The 15,961-nt window shown below is 32.1% G+C and overlaps 2 protein-coding genes across 2 annotated transcripts in view; both read right to left on the reverse strand.

The window, feature by feature from the left end:
* Positions 1 to 411: 411 nt before the first annotated feature.
* Positions 412 to 10,460, reverse strand: foxred1 (FAD-dependent oxidoreductase domain containing 1). Its single transcript, XM_073829136.1, has 11 exons — positions 10,266 to 10,460; positions 8,837 to 9,057; positions 5,984 to 6,094; positions 4,450 to 4,568; positions 4,270 to 4,364; positions 4,088 to 4,189; positions 3,857 to 3,933; positions 3,568 to 3,728; positions 1,546 to 1,675; positions 1,343 to 1,447; positions 412 to 1,142 (listed from the first exon to the last, which is right to left on the reverse strand). Exons 1-11 carry the CDS (start codon positions 10,369 to 10,371, stop codon positions 888 to 890), a joined length of 1,482 nt encoding a protein of 493 aa, XP_073685237.1. The 5' UTR covers positions 10,372 to 10,460; the 3' UTR covers positions 412 to 887.
* Positions 10,461 to 10,750: 290 nt separating this feature from the next.
* Positions 10,751 to 15,961, reverse strand: part of stt3a (STT3 oligosaccharyltransferase complex catalytic subunit A) — a 9,099-nt gene continuing 3,888 nt past the window's right edge. Inside the window, exons 5-12 of the mRNA XM_073829213.1 lie at positions 15,141 to 15,232; positions 14,883 to 15,038; positions 14,610 to 14,798; positions 14,408 to 14,524; positions 14,161 to 14,263; positions 13,872 to 14,060; positions 11,213 to 11,328; positions 10,751 to 11,118 (exon numbers count right to left, since the gene is read on the reverse strand). Coding sequence (XP_073685314.1) covers positions 11,080 to 11,118; positions 11,213 to 11,328; positions 13,872 to 14,060; positions 14,161 to 14,263; positions 14,408 to 14,524; positions 14,610 to 14,798; positions 14,883 to 15,038; positions 15,141 to 15,232 — 1,001 coding nt within the window. The 3' untranslated portion in view covers positions 10,751 to 11,079. The remainder of the gene's footprint in view (positions 11,119 to 11,212; positions 11,329 to 13,871; positions 14,061 to 14,160; positions 14,264 to 14,407; positions 14,525 to 14,609; positions 14,799 to 14,882; positions 15,039 to 15,140; positions 15,233 to 15,961) is intronic.

Below are 15,961 nucleotides of genomic sequence, written 5' to 3' on the forward strand. Positions count from 1 at the left end.
CTGTCTATCTATCTATCTATCTATCTAGCTATCTGTTTACCTATCCGTCTATCTATCTATCTATCTATCTATCTGTTTACCTATCCATCTATCATCTATCCATTCGTCTATCATCTATCCATCTGTCTATCTATGTTTGTCTGTCATCCATCCATTCCTCTATCATCTATCTATCTATCTATCTATCTATCTATCTATCCATCCATCCATTTATCATCTATCTGTCCATCCATCTGTCTACCTTCTATCTATATATCCATCCCTCTGTCTGTCTATCTATTTGTATCCACCGAATATCTATCTATATAGCCATCCATCTATCATCTGTCTGTCTGTCTGTCTATCTATTTGACAATCTATCAATGATCTATCTAAAACAGAAATTAATACAATTATGCTACAACAAACAGCAAATTTTTTCGGTCTTCTTTCACAATATTAATGTGTATTCACATCCATATTTACAAACATTTAAAGATGTACAGATTTATAAAAGTTTGATTATTTTTGGTGTTCATTTCTGAAACAGTGTAACTATGACATTTCAAAAGCGCTTAAAAAAAAAATGATATATCATGATCTGTTTCATATGCATATTTAAACATTTGCAGTTGTAAATTAACAAAGTGTGCAAGTGAATTTCCTGATCTTGTTTTAAACATTTCTTTCACTGTATGTTATTTTAAATCCAGCAGCACTGATCTCTCTTCTCGTTCATTAATAATCTGAGTCTCCTTATGTTTTGTTACCAAACTGAACTCCTGAAAATTTTATTCCATTGCTCTTGTGAGAGTTCTGTCTGAATTATGATGTCCTTATTGCACTGTTATTGTCAAGTGACTCCATTCTGAGGACACATTCATCTTCACTTTATGTTTTTGTGCTCCTCACACAATGTTTCTCTCTAGTATTGGCTCCTGCAGAAGGATCCTTTTAAGGTCAAAAGCACTGAGGTCGATGGTCTTATAGCCTCCGTCTAGAATAAGCTCAGCTACAGCAAGTCCGACCGCAGGAGACTGCTGTAGACCGTGACCGCTGAAGCCCGTGGCAAAGTACATGTTGGGCACAAGAGGGTGGAGTCCGATAATGCCATTCTGATCCAAGGTGTTGTAGTCGTAAAATCCAGCCCATGCACTTGAAACCTGAAAAAAGATAGTCCATAAAGGCAGAGTGCTTCATTTGAAAAAAACTGAGTGGATGAATTTCTAGTAGACACAAACAAACACACATAATGCACTTTACCAACCATAAGAAACTGCTAAATTAGTCCCAGAAAGCTCTAGACAAACTCTCTTTCATGCAGTGGATAACATGAAGAACAATTCTGTATTATGAATTTTACCTTCAGCTGCTCGAATGCAGGAACACGGTGGGCTAGATGATGCCAGACTTTCTCTTGAAAGAAGTCGTGGTCCACATCAAGGTTACTGATATCTGGTTCTTCTGTCTACATAAGGTAGAAATAATAAATTAATGAACAAATGCGTCAGTTCATGCAGAGAATAAAGATGGTATGTTAGAGATAGACTGAAAACGTGCCTATACCTCCTCTGGCGACATTCCCGCGATGTAATTTCCTCCTAGACCCTCTCGTCTACAGTAAACCCCTGAATAGTCGATCAGAAATGGAGTGTCCAACCCTGGTCCATCAGGACAGTGTACCACGTAAACAAACCTGAAGGAGATAGGGATGATGTAGCTAATGAGACTTTACAGTTCTAGAATTATACATAATTCAAACTTAACTTACATTTTTTTAATTAAATCTGAGATTTTACATGAAACAATAATACTATTTAATTATTTATTAACAATATTTAATAACAGGCTTCAACATTCACACAAGCCTACAGTGGTTAAGCAGTTTGGAGAATGGATGAATGAATCTAATTACTAAATTACTTATAATACTTAATTAATATATTAATAGTACTTAATCATTAATATAATATAATATAAAAATAAATGCAACAGTTATTGTAGCATATTGGCACTGCTCATTCATTTACATGAAATGAAATAAATTATTTATTGAATGATAATGATATTTAATTATTAATCATATTTTTATAATATATTATAAATACTATAAACACTATTATCTAAAAATATATTTGGTACTGCTCAATCATTTAAATTGAAATTAAATATTTCTTTTTTAATTGAATACTAATGGTGTTTAACTATCAATAGCATAAAATGTAATAAATGAATAATATAATATAATATAAATTCATGCAAGTTATTTTAGAATATTTGGCTGTGCTTCATTTAAATCAAAATGAAAATAATTTTGAATAATTATTTAGAATATAAATACAAATATATAAATATAAAAACATAATTATTTAAAAAATATACAAATATATATTTGGCACTACTCATTCATTTTTATTTCAAAATGAAAATAGTTTTTTATTGAATAGTAATCTTTAATAATTATTTATAATATAATTACAAATATATATATAAATATAAAAAATAATATACAAATATATATTTGGCACTAATTCATTTTTATTTCAAAATAAAAATAATTTTTATTGAATAGTAATAATATTTAATAATTATTTATTATACAATTACAAATATTTAAAATATATAAATACAATTTTAAAATATTATAATTCATATAAAAATATATATTTTTATTGTTTACTGAATACCAATGGTATTAATAATATTTAAATTATAATAATAAAATCAATAATATTATATAGAATATATCATATAGAAATAAATGCAAGTTATTTAAAAACAAATTGCCACTGCTCCTTTATTTAAATTCAAATGACTTTGTTTATTGAATAATATTTAATTTTAATTATTTTTTATAACATATTATTTAAAAAAAAAATGATGAATAATATTGCAATTAAATATTATTTATAAAATGATATCATACAAAAACAAAAATGCCACTGCACCTTCATTTAAATTTTTTTCTTTTATTAAATAATATTGATATTTAATTATTAATCATTTTTATAATATAATATAAAAAGGTATTAACAATATAATGTAAAAATATATATTTGGCACTTCTCATTAATTTAAACTAAAATTAAATATTTGGTGTTTAATTATCACAATAATTTCAATATTACAATTAAATATTCATAAGAATATAATCTAAAAACAAATGTAAGAGTTATTTTAGAATATGCTCATATTTAGAATATACTACTGCTCATTCATTTAAATTAAAAGGAAATTCATTTTAATTATATAATAATGATATTTAATTATCAATCATAATTTTAGAATTTAATATAAAAATATTTCTACAAATATTACATAGAAATATTTGTGGCACTGCTCATACATTTAAAATTAAATTAAATATTTATTTTTCATTGAATAGTAATGGTGTTTAATTAACAAATTACATTTTAATATAAAAAAGTAACAAATTATGAATAATATTACAATAATATAATATAATACAATTTTTACAATATCTGGCACTTCTTATTTATTAAGTATGTAAGAAACCATTTCAAATTACACTGTGACCAAAAATAAATAAATAAATAACCCAAAATGTCAACAATCATGAATCTTAACCTCTTTCTGGGCTCCACGGGTAATGGAAAACCAGACACAGATTCTTTCGGGCCTGATCCGATGCCTAGCATGGAGGCAATCTGTCCTGAGTTTGCACCTGCTGCATTTATCACAACGGCACACTCCACAGGCTGATACTCCAGACTGTTGGGCATCCGCACCTAAAATCACACCATATCTGTCTGTTATGCTATTAGTGCACTTGAACTTTAAAGCACCTATGACGACGAAACATTGTGTCGTACAGCTGGTGTGTTCTGAGATGTTTTGAGTAGACATATGAACTTACATTAACATATTTTATCCTTTGCATATTAAAAATCTCTCCGTCTGTGGTTTCTGCCAAATTTGCAGCACATTTAAATCCTAAAAATTCAAGAGAAATCAACAAGTTCTGTTTTGAAAGTAAGAACACAACATTGCCAAAAAGCTAGTTAAACAAGTACCAAACATTGGACAATGTGCACTAATTTGGTAATCATTTGACAAACTTTAACATATTGTAGTCGTGAATCCTGACCTGTGACTTCTCCAAAGCACTCCTGGACTCCCATAGACACAGCTTTGCGTCTGAAAGCGTTCAGGAGAGACCAAGGGTCAAACCAGCCCTCGTTCTCTAGTCCTTAGTGAGGATTAAATACGTCACTCAGTAATGAACTTCAGATGGGAGATGTAACAAATGTTGTGAAAACAGTCACCAACCAAGAGAAGCCAGAGCGACTCCGTCTGTGTTCATCCAGGGGTACCGCTCCTTCAGCTGGGAGGGGGACAGGAGGGTGACATTCGCACCTGCATTTCTAGAAATAAAATCAAAAATACGTTTTATTATTAACTTTATATTGTAAGCCCTAGTGCTTAAGGTAATCCAACGTTTCCTGTTACTTCTGAGTTTTGTAGTTTTCCTCCATAATATGAGCTGATTTTTCGCTGGCGAGGAAGAGGTATCCTGAATGATTAAACTGCAGATCAACAGGGTCTTCATTCACCACCGAGAGATGCTTCTGTGGTATTATAACACAACAGAAATATACAAACATTTATCAGTATTACTAAACTCTAAAACTACCCAAATAAAAAGTCTTAGACTTAAAGGGATAGTTCACCCAAAAATGAAAATTTGATGTTTATTTGCTTACCCCCAGGGCATCCAACGAAGATTTTTAACGAAAACCGGTGCAGTCTGCCAGCCAAATAATGGCAGTGGATGGGCACCAGACCTTTAAAAGGTCTTTTAAAGGTCTGGTGCCCATCCACTCCCATTATATGGTTGGCAGACTGCACCGGTTTTCGTTAAAAATCTTCGTTTGTGTTCTGCTGAGGAAAAAAAGTCACCTACATCTTGGATGCCCTGGGGATAAGCAGATAAACATCAAATTTTCATTTTTGGGTGAACTATCCCTTTAAGATTAAAATTTATATTACCAGTCAAAAGTTTTTGAACAGTAGGATTTTTATGTTTTTTAAAGCAGTCTCTTCTGCTCACCAAGCCTGCATTTATTTGATCCAAAGTACAGCAAAAAAAAGAAAATTATTTTTACTAATTAAAATAGCTGTTTCTATTTGAATAACTTGTAAAATGTCATTTATTCCTGTGATTTCAAAGCTGAATTTTTAGCATTATTACTCCTCCAGAAATTATTGTAATATTCTGATTTGCTGCTTAGAAATATTTATTATTATTATTATTATTATTATTATTATGTTGAAAACATTGGAGTATAATTTTTCAGGTTTCTTTGATGAATAGAAAGTTCAGAAGAACAGCATTTATCTGAAATAGAAATCTTTAATAACATTATAAATGTCTTTATCATCTTTTTTTATCAATTTAAAGCATCCTTGCTAAATGAAAGTATTCATTTCTATAATTTCTTTCCAAAAAATATAAATAAATAAATTATACTGACTCCAAGCTTTGGAATGGTATAGTGTATAATGTTACAAAAGTGTTTTATTTCAGATAAACGCTGATCTTTGGATCTTTCTATTCATCAAATGCAAAAGCATTTCTAATCCTGAAAAATGCACTTAACTCTTGATAATACTGATAATGATAACAATCATAAATGTTTCTTGAATAGCAAATCAACATATTACAATGATTTTGGCGAATCATGTGACACTGAAGACTGCAGTAATGATGCTGAAAATGTAGCTTTGATCACAGGAATAAATTACATTTTAAAATATATTCAAATAGAAATTTTTGTAAATAGTAAAAATATTTCCAAATTGTACGGTTTATTTACTTTGGATCAAATAAATGCAGGCTTGGTGAGCAGACGAGACGTCTTTTAAAAAACATAAAAAAAAAATGTTACTGTTCAAAAACTTTTGACTGGTAGTGTATGTTACAGCACATTTATAACTAAAACAATGTTTCAGGAAGCTTTTAATAGTGAAATATAGTTTTTACATTAATGTTCTTCAAGAAATTAGCTGAAAACAGTGACAGCAGGATGTTTTCTTTCAAGGAGAACTGCTGCCGAATTCCACCACATGACAGCACAGACGACGCCTGAGAATACTGTAGAAAGAATAACATAAAAATGTTTTGTAATTACTTTATTTTTTTAGCATTAAAATCTTATGAAACACAAAAAATCTAAAGGTTTTTCTGTCATTCATGCATCACATAGAACACAACCTCTGACTACTGAATCTTAAAGGAATAGTTGACCAAAAATGAAAATTCTGTCATTAATTACTCACTCTCATGTCGTTACAAACCCGTAAGACCTTCGTTCATCTTCTAAACACAACTTAAAATATTTTTGATGAAATCCGAGAGCTTTCTGAGATTCTGACCCTGCATAGACAGCAACGCAACTGACACGCATGTGTCATGGTACTCGTGAACGTGTCAAAGACTGACACGAAAGAGAAGAAATTGTTGAATAAAGCCAGCATTTTTGTTTTCTTTGTGCACAAAAAATATTCTCGTAGCTTCATAATTAAGGTTCAACCACTGATGTCAATTGGACTATTTTAACAATGTCCTTACTACCTTTCTGGGCCTTAAACGTGTCAGTTGCGTTTCTGTCTATGCAACGTCAGAAAGCTTTCGGATTTCATCAAAAATATCTTCATTTGTGTTCTGAAGATGAACAAAGGTCTTGCAGGTTTGGTACGACAAAAGGGTGAGTAATTAATGACAGAATTATCATTTTTTAATAAACTATCCTTTTAAAATCATGCCACCAAAAACATTTATATTATTTATATCATTATATATTTGCACAATTCTTCTTTTTTGGTATAATGATTTTAATATATTAACCAATAAATGGATAGTTCACCAAAAAACACAAATTATGTACTCTCCCCCAAGTCTTTTGAGATCAGTATGACTATCTTTCGTGAAACACAAAAGGAGTAGTCATGTTTAATTAAAAAATGTAAGAAAAAAAAATCTCTCCTCATAGGCTTGTTGCAGGGTCACACAGTATAAAATCCCTAGCCGATTAGTTTTTAAATTCAGTTTCATTTGAAAATGCATTGAAAAATCTAATTTGGTTTCATTGTATAAAAAGATTATGATGCAGGGGAACAGGGGACAATCAAATAAATGTTCAAACATTAAAATATATGACTTCCGTTCATTTTCTGAACTAATCGAGGATTGTGTTACCATAATGGTATTCATTAAATTCTTTAATCTTTTAAACTGAATTAAATTCATTCAAATGTCCACTTTTATTTTAATTAGGGTTGGGAATCGAAAATCGATTCCGATTCTGGAATCGGATACTTAAGATAAAGAATCGGATACTTGTTATAATATTAAAATTTCGATTCCTCGTTTCGATTCCTGGTTGCATTTTTTCCATCTAGTGATCTGCCAGGACCTTCCGCGCGTGCAATCTGCCAGGACTTTACGTGGTAATGTAAACATCAATCGAAAAGATGGATCACGGTAAGCGTTTAAAAGTGTGTCTACGCTTTGTAAAAACCGAAGACAAATCTACCGCTGCACGCAAACTTCATCTTAGAGATCTGCAAGGGACGGATTTTAGTCCTGCGCCCGCCCACTCCAGAAGGAATATGTTATTTCGTCCCGCAAAAGCCCACATAAAAGTCACTTATACCCCCGCGGGAAGACAGGTATCTACTTTATCTCTTGGCTGCATGAAACAAACCCTCCCGGTAATGTTAAGGCAAAGATGACCAGAGTAATAGTAACGAACTCGCGCGTGCCTAATGTATTCATTCTTGTATATCGGAGTCGTACATTAGGCACGCATAAGTCCGCTGTTGATTCACAAACTATTCATGCTTTCGGTGCTCTGATCCATAGTATTTTTGCGTGAAATTTCAAAATATTTGCATAGTTTTCAAAATGAATGTCCTGTGAGTTTTTTATAATGAATGCTTACCCATAGAGGTGGATCTTGTAAGGGTCAGTGGTGTTTAAGCACATATGAGCACCAGCATAAACAGATTTACAATGTATTTACTGTATTTTTCATTTATATGTTTATTTTATAATAAATACAAACAGTAGATATTCAGTCACTTAAGAAAGAGTACTCTGAAGTTGTGAAGAATGTCTGAATTAAATAATTTAGGTGCTTTAAATCTGTATGTGTGTATTCATGTTAAAAAGTTAGAGCAGAGGATTTTCTTTTAAATTCAAAAGTATAGCTTTAATTTAAAGTTTGTTTGATTTTTTTTTATAACATGCAGGAGAAAAATAAAAAGGCAAAACTAATGTTTAGGTTAATAAAAAAGGTTAAAAAATAAACACCTTTGGAGGAAATGTCAGGCATAGGGGGGCCTTGCAAAACTGACCCGAGAAGAAGGGGGACCTGATATAAAAAAGGTTGAGAACCCCTGTAATAAAATAATATGTTGCAAGCTAGCACTGAAAATAAACATGTTTAATATATTAATGTTTGACTTTTGTGTTTGTTTGTTTGTTTGGTTTTTTTTTTACTAAATCGGAATCGAAACTGGGAATCGAAAAGAATCGGAATCGATAAGTGGAATCGGAATCGGAATCGAAATCGATAAAATTCAAACGATACCCACCCCTAATTTTAATACATTTAATTGTTTCCCCAAGACATTGATATCATGTCTGGTGGGAGCGGAACAACATAATAAGAAGTTTTTCTTTTTTGTGGGTGAACATGATAAATACATGATTATTAGTGTCCCACAGTACAGTATATAGTAGACACTGTGTCTCAAAACGCCTACCTAGACATCACCTTTGTAGCATCAAATACATGCTCACTAGTTTTAAGACATGCTTGATTAAACTCACAGTAGGGTCTTTCTCCACCACCACCACTTTCAGACCATTCCTCACTCGCTCCTTCCTCTTCAGCCAGAATGCGATGGACCATCCCACGACTCCCCCTCCTACAATCACCACATCAGCCCTCTCCGGGGGCAGGCCGGGGGTCAACTCAATCGGGCTCCAGTCGCTGCCGGGCATCGCTACGGCCGCTTTGTCCCGAATCGCCCGAAGCTGAGCATCCAGATCTGTAACAAGTTACACATGACAGATACATATGTTTAGGCATATACTTCCATATTGGCAGTAGAGTTTTTCATCATTACATACATTTTCTTGAAACCATATGTGACTCTGGACCACAAAATCCATAATAAGGGTAAATTTTAATTGATATTTATACAAAAGATGAATAAATAAGCTTTCCACTGATGTGTGGTTTGTTGGGATAGGACAATATTTGGCCTGAGATACAATTATTTGAAAATCTGAAAAAAATATATATATATATTGAGAAAATCGCCTTTGAAGTTGTCCAAATTAAGTTCTTAACAATGCATATTACAAATCAAAAAATTAAGTTGATATATTTACGGTAGGAAATTTACTAAATGTCTTCGTGGAACATCATCTTTACTTAACATCCTAATGATTTTTGGCATAAAAGAAAAATCAATCATTTTGACATATATAATGTATTGTTGGCTATTGCTACAAATATACACATGCTACTTGTGACTGGATTTGTGGTCCAGGGTCACATGTTGTGTTTATAATTTAGTTGTTAATAATGTAATACTGCTTTGTGGTAAATTTCTCATTTATACATCTAAATACAGAAAGAAAGAAAAAAACTGATTTGGTAATTATATTCTATCCCTAAAAAGCAAAAAAGAGAAACAACGAAAGTGACTAGGATTATTCAGAAACTAAATGAGATAAAAGAGAACACAAACTCATAATTTTAAGTCATCGACTGTAGCTATAAATACTATAAATACATTTCGCTTCGATTACCATTTTGAACTAAACCGAATTACTTTGTTTTATACATGTGTTTCGCAGGATGCGAATTTACAAACCGTACTATAGCGAAAGCAACATCATGAATATTAATTACGCATCGTTACGTTCGACCCAGAATTAGCGCTCTGATTTGTTGAAAAGCAAGCGGGCGTCACGCAGTTGGCGAATAAACGTACAGCTACTGCGAGCCTCATTAATATTGATAAGATTACGTGGCTCTGGACGCTCCTAGGAAGTTTACAAATCAACGCAAGCATGAATAAATTAATATTAATGAGCTAACCTTTCTGTCATAGTAGGATTAGAAATACGAGAATATAGAAGGCACGCATGACTTTGTCACCGCTTACAGTTTACTGTGGACGTTTAACTTCTCTCCTATTGATATAAACATACGTATGCATAAAATATATGAAGTGAATCTTCTCACCTTTAAAGAAGTCATTTCTAGCTCCCCTGCTGCTGCTTTTAAAGCTTCGACAGGGCGCTTTCAGAGCTCTGAAAGCAGGGACGGAGGTAAACAGCTTGCGCCACATTGCTATTGTCGACAGACAAACATGTATGCAGAAGACGCCACTCTAATCACCTTCCTCACTGACACGCCGCTCACAGTGGAGCATAAACTCATTTGACCTAGTACGCATGCTCACAATGACGCCATTACAAGACCAACCCACAGCTGTAGTTTTATTAGTGGCCAGTGGTGGCATGAGTGAATTTCAGTCATGAACGTCTAAAAAAAAGAAAACATCTAAATAGGAAATCTCAGTAACATCTAAATTTTGATCGTCAGTTCACATTGGTAGAGTTTATTAAAATAGACAGCTTGTACTTTGGACTAAGACATGTTGATCCATTTACTCCAAAATTGAATGAGATTTTAAAGGTTAAAAAGAAAGACAAAGATCAACTGAATCCCAGTCACTCCTTTATTCACCCATTTAAAGACAAATCAAACAGTTATCTGGCCAGTTGATTGCAGAAATGACTTATGACTTATTTTCTCACCTTTTTCTCAGGTGATAATTTGACACCTTCTGCCCCCAGTAAACATCACATTTGACAATCAAATTTAAAAAACAAACCAAGAAAAAAAAAAAAGGTATGAAAAGAAAATCTCTTTGAGCAATTACAACAGAAGTATAAAAAATCTTCACGCATTCTCCTCAGATCATGGGATGGGGGGCTCAGCCATTCAGTGCTGTGTGTTCAGGAGAGGGGGTGGGATTTTGAGTTTCTGGGTTTTACGTTCTTGAGAGGCCACGGTTGTCAAGGTCTTTGACCTGTGGAGGTAAAGCAGGAGATCATCAGTTGAAGTTTAGATGGTTTGGAAGGACAGTAATGGTTATTAAGATGCACAGGTGAGATCAGATGTACCTTGTATATCCTGACGAGCCAGTGCTCTGTAGTATATGCTTCCTCCAGCACATCCAGCTCAAAATCCTTGTTGCCAATCTCAGCGTTACGAACTCTGTCATAACCAGGAGGACGCTCTGAAAAAAAAAAAAAAAAAGGAAATGTAGAGTTTAATGTAGTCATCAGTAACTTCTTAGCCTTTTTTTGCTCAAATTCTGAACTAAAAGTCATCATGACACTCATTTTACTTCCATAATGTGATTTATTTATGAAAATAATAAAATATTCAATCAAATAAGATTATATAATATTCAATAAAATTATACTAATTAATAGTATTGTTTTTGTTTACTGAAACTAAAAAGCTAAACAAAAATATATTTAAAAACTTTCATTTTCATTAAATGTTTGCCTTGGTAAGTAACTAAAAAGAAATAAGTTATTTATTTACTGAAATATATCATTTTTAAAACCTAAGCAGAAATAAAAAATAAAAAAAAACCTACAAGGACCAAAACTGAAACTATTAAAATCTTTTGTTTTTTATTAATTGAAATAGCTGAAATAAAATAAAATCTAAATTTTAGATGAAAACTTACATAAGAAAAAAACAAAACTGCAAATTAGAATTTTTGCCTTGGCAACTAAAGTACTTAAATTACAAAAAAATAAATAAGCTAAACAGAAATATAAAAAATAAATAAATAAATACAATGACAAAAGAACATAAGTACCAAAACTAAAACTACTAAAAATCTTTGTTTTCATTAACTGAAATAACTGAAATTAAATAAAATCTAAATTTTAAATGTATATAAAAAAAAATGAAAATTAGAATTAGAATTTTGGCAACTGACTGAAAAGAAATAAGCTTAAAGGTTGTATCAGCGATTTCTAACAGTGTTCCAACCAATCAGCGTCAGGGGTTTGGTGTTGTGGACTTTCGCTCCGCCTCCCTCACATCCCAGCACCAGTAGGAAAGTCCACAACACCAAACCCCTGACGCTGATTGGTTGGAACACTGTTTGTTTATGTGTGGAAAGGTTGGTAGTGCCGATTGTTTTTTTGGCATATCTCGGACCCTAGGCTGACCAGAGAGACGCGGTTTTTTCACAGACAATTTATGGGGCAGGCAGCGAGCGGATCGTGATGAAAGCTCAGCTGAATTTGACACTTTATGTTTCAGGCTAGAAATCGCTGATACAACCTTTAAGTATTACAATTAAAAAAAAAAATTCTCTTTAAAAAAGCTAACCAGAAATATGTATTTAAAAAAAAAAAAAAAACCTACAATGACCAAAACTGAATTTATGCTCGTTTTCATTCACTAAAATAGCTGAATTGAAATAAAATAAAATTTTTAGATGAAAACTTACATTTGCCTTGGCAACTAACTGAAGTACTAAAATTACCTACATAATTTAAAGCTAAAACATAAATAGTAAAAAAAAAACTACAATGACAAAAGAACATAAGTACCAAAACTAAAAAAAATGAAAAAAGTACTAAAATTAATAAAGTTTTAAACACTAAATACAAATATAAAAAAAAAAAATTAAAATGAAAACAGAAAATATATAAATACAAGCCATTTCAAAATATTACTACATTCTTTAACAGTGTATAAATAGCACTAAAATAACACTGGTATTAAAAATAGGTCTAATAATTAATTAAAAAAATATTTAAACTGAAACTGTTAAAATAGTTGAAAAGCTTATTTAAATAAAGTTCAATTAAATATAAATAAGCTATAATAAAGCTATTAAAAGCTATAAAGCTATTAAAACATTAATACTATAATATATATGACTTTCGACCACAAAACCAGTCTTAAGTAGCATGGGTGTATTTGTAGCAATAACCAAAAATATATTGTATGGGTCACAATGATTGATTTATATTTTATGGCAAAAATCATTAGGATATTGAGTAAAGATCATGTTCCATGAAGATATTTTGAACATTTTCTAACCAAACCTAACCATTTCCTATCAAAACTTAATTTCTGATTAGTAATATGTATTGCAAAGAACTTCATTTGTGACCCAGGACCACAAAACCAGCCTTAAGTCGCTGGGGTATATTTGAAGCAATAGCCAAAAATAAATTGTGTGGGTCAAAATTATTGATTTTTCTTTTATGCCAAAAATCATTAGGAAATTCAGTAAAGATCATGTTCTAAAAAGATTTTTTTGTAAAATTCCTACTATAAATATATCAAAATGTCATTTTTGATTAGTAATATGCATTAAGAACTTAATTTGGACAACTTTAAAGGTGATTTTCTCAGTATTTTGATTTTTTTGCACCCTCAGATTCCAGATTTTCAAATAGATGTATCTCGGCCAAATATTGTCCTAACAAACCATATACCAATAGAAAGCTTATTTATTGAGCTTTCATATGATGTATACATCTCAGTTTTGTAAAATTTAACCTTATGACTGGTTTTGTGGTCCAGGGTCACATTTAGACAACTTTAAAGGCGATTTTCTTAATATTTAGATTTTTTGCACCCTCAGCTTCCACAAATTTAATACATCAATAGAAAGCCAATTTAATCAACTTTCAGATAATGTATAAATCTCAAATTTAATAATTTTACCCTTATGACTAGTTTTGTGGTCCAGGGTTACATATGGACTATATATATGTAAAACACACAGGAGATACTTACTGGCTTCGGTGTAAACCTGGCCGAAGCGATAGTAGCACATCTTGTACATGAGGCAGTTGAGCAGGACGGGGGACCCCTCACGGTCCACACGGAACTCTCCGGTAGGTGTGTAGTAGTCGTGTTCCTTTATGTGCCTCCCTGTGTCAGTGCTGCCACCGATACGAACCATCCACAGGAACTTATTAATGTCTAAACAAACAAATACAAGTAGACATATTCATTTTTACATGTAATTTAGGTTTCATCCAATCCAGATACTGCAATACTGCAAAAAAATCTGAGCCCGTACCATCAGATGAATATCCCGTCAGTCCACCAAAGATCACCAGGACGTAACTAACATCTAATTCTCGCATTATCTCATAGGCTTTCTCCTCAGTGGAAGCCATAGCCTGCAAAAAGACAAACATTTTTATAAATGTCCAAAACTATATTTTTTATAAACTTTAACTATAAACTATATTTTATTTTTAACTAATTTTATAAACTATGACTATATTTTATATAGTTTAAACTACATAAAACTAGATCCTCACCTGACCCACTCTGGAGATGTGAGTGTTATTCCAAGTGTTGTTGTCAACCAGAATCGTTCGATTGGCCATCGCTGTTATTTGATACCCATAATCCCACCACGACATGACTTTAGCATCCTGTACGCACATAAAAGTAGCAATAACGTTTAGAATCAAAAGCAGCAGGAAGTCAAGGGTCAACATGATAACAGATCTGACTGACCTCTGGTGTGTTGTGTCTGAGCCAGTAATATGCCTCTCTAAAATCATCAAAGATAATGCGGCTGCCGTCACCACCACGGGCCGAGAGCACGATGGATGGGGAGGAGTACGCCTCGCTGGTCACCCAGGTGGAGTGGAAGGTGTATGTGATGAGGAAAAACGCCATGACCAGAATCATCCCGCTCGCCACCTATGGACCAATCAGAGCTGAGCATTACTGAATGAACCAATGATGCAAGGAAAGCTAAGAAAGCTTAAGGAGCACTGATCGTACCTCATTTTTGATTGGGTAAGTGGAGTCCTGCTGCTTCTTGGTCTTCTTGTCCGGTCGGCTGACATCCAGGTTCTTCATGTAGGTGGTGAGGACCTGAGAAACGCCGATGCCAGACAGGATGCACATGACGGGAGCCAAGACCAACATGAGACGCACCTGAGAAGAAGAGATAAAACAAGTGTCAGAGCTTCCTTTGTTCAAAGAAACGCTACTCAATTGAGTAGAGTAATAAAAAAATTTAAAAAAAAAGTTTTTTACCATCACAGCTGAGAAGTACATGCTGGTGACGCCATACATGATGATGAAAATTGTGGCATCGGAGAGGTTGTTAAAGCAGTAATACAGGCCAACTAGAGAAACAACAGATGATAGATTTAACATCCGATGCAGTGTTATTTTAACATTATTTCTATATTATTATAGTATTTATTAATATTTTGAATTTAGAGCTGCAAAACGATTAGTCGTGATTAATCAATTCAAAATAAATGTTTGTTTACTTACTATATGTGACCCTGGACCACAAAACCAGTCATAAAGGTTAATTTTTTGAAACTGAGGTTTATACATCATCTGAAAGCTGAATAAATAAGCTTTCCATTGATGTATGGTTTTTTTAGGACAATATTTGGCCGAGATACAACTATTTGAAAATCTGTCTGAGGGTGCCAAAAAAAATTTAAAATCTAAATAAGAGAAAACTTCCTTTAAAGTTGCCCAAATGAAGTTCTTAGCAATGCATATTACCAATTAAAAATTAAGTTTTAATGTATTTACGGTAGTAAATTTACAAAATATCTTTGTAAATTTAAAAATTGATCTTAGAATGATATTTAATTTCTATAATATAGTGTGTACTGTGTATATTTATTTATTTATTTTTTTAAACAGTAGAAACAATCAATAACAAATATCAAATAAAGTAAAGTATAATAGAATAAAGACATCAGCATTTTTTTAAATAGAATAAACTGATGAAAAATACAGTACTGATGCATAGAAGAAAAAGATTGTGTATATTTATATATTATATATATATATATATATATATATATATATATATATATATATATATATAT

The sequence above is a fragment of the Garra rufa genome, chromosome 23 (genome assembly GCF_049309525.1).
Source record: "Garra rufa chromosome 23, GarRuf1.0, whole genome shotgun sequence".
Classification (NCBI taxonomy): domain Eukaryota; kingdom Metazoa; phylum Chordata; class Actinopteri; order Cypriniformes; family Cyprinidae; genus Garra; species Garra rufa.